Raw genomic sequence first — 5,543 nt, 5'->3', positions numbered from 1 at the left:
CAGTGTCTGGTTCTTTCCAGAATCTTCTCTTGGAGTCATACCTGATGTGATTAGCAGCTTCGTCCGACTCCTGTAGAGCAGTGTCTGGTTCTTTCTAGAATCTTCTCTTGGAGTCATACCTGATGTGATTAGCAGCTTCGTCCGAACCCACTGGGGGATGAGATGATTCTGCTGCTGTTTCTTGGCCAGGAATCTCTTGGTCCTGAAAGTCCTGTGAGAAGACCGAGCGAAGGTGAAAAATAGCAGTGCTCACACGAAGGCGAAGATAGGAAGAGTCTCCTTAAAGGTTTTAATTTGCATCTCCTGGTGTGGCATTGTAGGATAAGCACTGGGCTAGAGCCACAACGTCAGCAGTTCAAGTCCCCCATCTCCTTGGAAATCCTATACAGGATCACTAAGAGTCCAGCTGACTTGACAGTACTTAGCAACATAGCAAATCATGTGCTCGTTAGCTACAAGGTATCCTCTTGGTGAAATGTCTGTGTAAGCCCTTTGCCCATTGGTTGGATTGGATTGTTTCTCTTTTGTTGTTAATTTGTAGAAGTTTTGAGTTGGATGGTTTTTTAATTTCTCTTTCCCACACAGACCAAGTATGATGCCAACCAGCAATCCAGGAAGCACCTCCTCCCCAGCACGCTGGGGGACCTGAGCAGCAAGGAGCATCCCCAGGGTGGGCTGGAGAAACCCCAGAATGGTCTCTTCTCCTCTCAGCACATAGACCATCACTACAGCCGCAATAGCATCTTAACAGATCACTTTCAGTACAGCCGGCAGAGCTACCCCAACACGTACAGTTTGAACCGTTATGACGTGTAGAGTGGGGTGCACTGGACTCCTTCCCCCGCTCCCAGCGGCACCGGAAACTTCTGACCACCAGTGAATGTAAAGCTGAAGAGACAATACAGAACCATGGGGCTGCCCCCAGCTTCCGGCTTCCGGTGTTTCCGTGGGCAGTGGGAGGCCAGCAGCAGCTAGGACAACAGGACTCACCCAGACAAGAAGCGGAGGAGGCGCTGTGAGCATTATTAATATCACTCTGGCAACAGAGAGGAACCCAGTTTCCCCAGGAACCCCGGAGGCTGTTTACAGTTACTGGCAAATGGTCTGCAGTGAAAACCAGTTTGCTTTTCATTCCTGCCACCTAATTCTTTGCTGTGCAAGTCAGAGTTGGCACGGGTCCAGATCTGTAGAATAAGGAAACGGCTTTCACCCATCTGCCCCTTTCTGCCCTTGCTGGGAAGCAGGCTAAGTCTCTTCAGGGTGGCGAGGAGAAAGTGAAAGCAGGGGAGCATCGGTGGTGGGGAAAGGCTGCTGGGGGGTCCTCCTTCAGGACTCTGGCTGTTTCTTGTCGTCCTTGTTCTTTGATGTGTCTCCATCACTGCTGGGATGACCCAGTAGGACAGTTGATGGGGAGGGAGGAGTTTGCATTTGTCTAGGGTATATTTTATAGTTGTGTATTTTTATGCTTTGGTCCCCATAAGCATAAGGGGACCACGAGGACTGGCTTGTGGGTAGAAAACTCTTTTTACACAGTTCAAGATAAGTTCTTAATTGAGGTTGGGGGGGGCTGTCTGTCGCATTCAGTGTTTAGCAGGAAACAGTGAGTTACGTTGCAAAGCGCCTCCTGAATGACCCTGCTGTTGGAAATCTACAGGAATCAAGGATTTGTGTACAAGACAAGACCACAGTGTTTTGACTGTGTACTCTATTTTGCATCATTTTTGTGAGATTGGAATCATATTCTGGGGTGGAAAAAAGGTGGGTACCAAGCTAGGCTGTGCCTCTGAGAGCCCAGCCAGTCTACCTAGGAAGAAGTCTGGGTTTTGGCAGAATCATGTTGCCAGGAAGGCAGTAGGTAATGTCAGCTTCACTGAGGGGGCTGCCGGCTGTGGGGTCTCAGTGATGATAATGATGTCCCTAGCCTCTTGGACAGATAGATGCTGGTGCTTGTGAAGAGCTTGTCACAGTCACCCGCCCCTTCATTCCTGGTGATTGGTAGGTTTCTCTGTTCAGAGAGGGAGTTTTACCGGCTCCTGCTCCACTCTGGATTTTTACTACTGGCATTTTACAACTCTGTGTCTCTCTCCTGGTTGTCTATTGATGTCCATTCCTACTCCTGGCATCCCCATGGGTCAGAGTAGAGCTGTGCCCTCTAGGGTTTTCAAGGCTGTGACCTTCCAGAAACAGGTCACCAGACTTCCAAGGCATCTGTGGGTAAGTTTGAACTGCCAGCTTTTCAACTAGAAGACCAATACTTCACCATTTGTGCCGCCCAGGGACTCCTGGCATTTTATACTAAAAAACAGTTAACTTTTGTCAGCTTATCAGTGAACTCTGGGTGGCACAGATTGTAATTGACAACTAACCACAAGGTGAGTGGTTCAAACCCACGCAGACAGACATGGTGATTTACTCCCATAAAGATTACATCCATGAAACTCTATGGAGCTTCTTAGTGGGTTCCCATGAGTTGGAATCAGCTGGATAGACACTGGACTGGCTTTTGGTTTGGGGGGATGGGTGGCTCTGGCAGGGGTTCCACAGCTCACCCATGAGTTGACACACCACTTGTCAGAGAGTGTCTGCATTTGTCTGTCTTTTGCTTGCTTTAAACACTTTGGGCCCATGTTTTAAGATCATTTGTGTGCATAATGGAACGCGCCAACCCTGAAGGCCATAATTTGTGACAAGATCTTGTCGAGCATCTTCACCAGAGCCAGGAATCTCTGCTTGAATTTGTCCCGTGGCCAATAGCAGATGGGGATAATTTTGCACCACAAAGATGTCACCTTCGTTAAATTGTCTCTCTGGTCACAGTAACTGATTCCTTGAACGTATTGAACTCCCAAATGAATTATGCCTCTCCAGGTTGAATGAAATTTCTGATGTTCAAATTTATACATGGTTTTTCCAAGGCAAGATCTGCTCGTGAGGGTTTGAAATCACTGGTTTTATGATTTGTGAATTAATAAATGAGATATTTAATTCTGTACATAAATTGACAGCAAAGTGCATACACTAGAATAATGGAGACAGTCATATTTGACCAAATCATCCAAGCAGAAGACAGAGCCCTGCAGACTCACAGCTGACTCTGGGCTGACCCTGGGCGGTGTGCCCAGCCACTCAGCCTCCGCCCACATCTTCACCCTCGTCACTGCTGGGGTTTGTGGTCTGATCTGGCCTGGGCAACCCTTCTTTTTATAGAAGAGGCAACTGAGGCTACAGGGATTGGATTTCTGAATATAGTGTAGGTTCACTTTTGGGAGACTCAGCATGGTCTTTTAAGCACCTTATTTTAAGCTCCCCCATTATCAGGGAAAGAGTCACTGGGTGGCATAACTCACTAAGCACCCACCCAGTGGCACCTCGGAAGACAGACCTGGCATTTTGCTTCTGGAGAGTCACAGCCTTGAAGACCCTGTGGGGCAGGTCTACTCGGCACACGTGGCTCGTCTGAACAGCTGTGGTCGTTTTGGTTTATCATGAAGAAAAATCTGTTATAAAGCCACATGTTTTGAAGTGAGGACGCATTTGAACTTGCAGTTTTCCTGTGTACTGAGCATACATCACACAACAGTGTCTGATTCCCAGGAGGGAACCAGCCAGATACTTTTAAGGCCCAAAAGTCAGAAAGGCATAAACATTAATTATTCAAGGACTGAAAACTGTCGTCCCCCCCAATGGTCACCTGTTTCCAAGACTCAAATGCTATGGACTGTTCTTTGGGACTGATACTGTGTACATTACTGATGGCATTTACCAAAAATAAACCATGGATTCCAGGGACTTGATTGGTCCTATTTATCATTTAAGCCCTCTTGAGATTTCGTGGGGGAACCCTGCCTTCAGCAAGCGTGTACCAGCGACAAAAAGCACAAAGTGAGGCAGAAAGAGCAAAGCAGCTGGGTTCTCATTTGTCAGTGGACTGGAATCGATGGATGTGGTGGTGGTGTGCTGTGGAGTCACTTCTGACTCAGTGGCCCTGCATAGTGTTTCTATGGGAGCAGAAAGCGACCGGTACATTCAAACTACTAACCCACTACAGTAGGACTCCTTGTAAACAGGTGTGGCATCCTTTTCTCTTAGAGTCCCATATTAGGCTATATCATTTGAGTATTAGGAGGTAGCAGAATAAAGATCAAATCACAGCTCAACAGGTAACGAGGTGCTTTTATTGAGTAGAGAAACATGGAAAATGCTGGAATGTTGCGATGGCCAGGACTCTGAAGCCTATTTTTGAGTGCTAAACTAACAAGCTAACAAAGGCATTACTAGTAGGTCAGTGGGAGAATTCTTGCCTTCCATGTGAGACTTGGTTTGAGTCCCAGCTTCGTGTGCAGCCAATACCTGTCTGTCACTGGTGGCTTACATGTTGCTGTGATGCTGAACAGGTTTCTGTGGAACTTCCAGGCTGAAGCAGACTGGGAAAAAAGGCCTGCCTTCTGCCAAAAACCAGCCAGTCAAACCCCTGGAGATGACAGTAGGCTGGGCAGCGTTTGTTTCATTTTGCATGGGACCTTGAGTCAGGGACCAACTTGGCCGCAGCTACAGTACCAGACGAAGCATGGACTTTTCACACAGTCGTTACCATGCCTTTGCATTAAGTTTTATGAACTTCGTTTTCCAGATGAAGAAAATGAGATCTACTGGATTAAGTTATTTGGGATTACTTACAAACTACTAGGTCTGACTCCACAGCCCCTTTCTCCCATATCATGCTTCTCAGAAACCTTTCCCAATAAAGAGTTGGGACAAGAAGAGTTTCTGCTCTGAAGTCTTGATCCTTTTGTTCAGTGATTAACAAGCACCTAATCTGTGCCAACTAACAGGCAACTGAGCAGCTTCCCACCCTCAATGTGCTTCCTTCCTTTATGGATGTTCCATTCTTACATTGCACAGAATGCTGAGGAACATAACAGGGCAGTTGTTTGAGGGGCATATGAGAATGCTCCGACTTACAACTGACAAGATCTTCTCTGTACTGTGCCTCATTTAGTTATTAGAGGGAGATGCTACTGGCTTAGTTTACAGAAGGAGAAATGGATGCAGAGTGGTCACTTGTGGGTCTCTGGAGCAAGCCTGGAAGCCGCCAAGCAGCCATGCTCACGGGAGCCATCTTCAGGTTTTGACCTTAGCCATAGACTGCTAGGAGTTGGTTTTAATAAATGGGCATCCTCACCTGGCTGCCTGGACCTCGCTGCTGTTAGGCCCTGGATGAGTCATGTTCTGGTGACCAGCCCCTGGATGCGGTTCCTGCTTTTGGGTCAGGGCCTCGTGTAGAAATGGCTCTCTTGTTCATTCCCCAGAGACATACTGCCCCGCCAGACTCCCAACTCCCCCTCAGGAATGTTCTCTCCCAGAGACCGGAGTATTCCTGTCTGTCCCTCCAGGGCACCTCCTTTATGACCAAAATTTTGCTTGGTGTGACATGTGGACAAACAGGCTAGAGGAACGTGCCTTGCTCCAGGACAGGGACCTTCCATTCCCGTAGCCTTCCTCCTTAGAGTCAGCGTGGCAGCTGACTTGGTTTCAAGTCTCTG

The 5,543-nt window shown here is 47.7% G+C and overlaps 1 protein-coding gene across 1 annotated transcript in view; it reads left to right on the top strand.

The window, feature by feature from the left end:
* Positions 1-908, top strand: part of SLC35E1 (solute carrier family 35, member E1) — a 14,086-nt gene extending 13,178 nt beyond the window's left edge. Inside the window, exon 6 of the mRNA XM_006877112.1 lies at positions 586-908. Within this exon, the coding sequence (XP_006877174.1) occupies positions 586-816 (231 nt within the window). The 3' untranslated portion in view covers positions 817-908. The remainder of the gene's footprint in view (positions 1-585) is intronic.
* Positions 909-5,543: the final 4,635 nt, after the last annotated feature.

The sequence above is a fragment of the Chrysochloris asiatica genome, unplaced genomic scaffold (genome assembly GCF_000296735.1).
Source record: "Chrysochloris asiatica unplaced genomic scaffold, ChrAsi1.0 scaffold00442, whole genome shotgun sequence".
Lineage (NCBI taxonomy): Eukaryota > Metazoa > Chordata > Mammalia > Afrosoricida > Chrysochloridae > Chrysochloris > Chrysochloris asiatica.
Note: the sequence above shows the minus strand (reverse complement) of the source record. Positions and strands in the feature narration are given on the sequence as shown.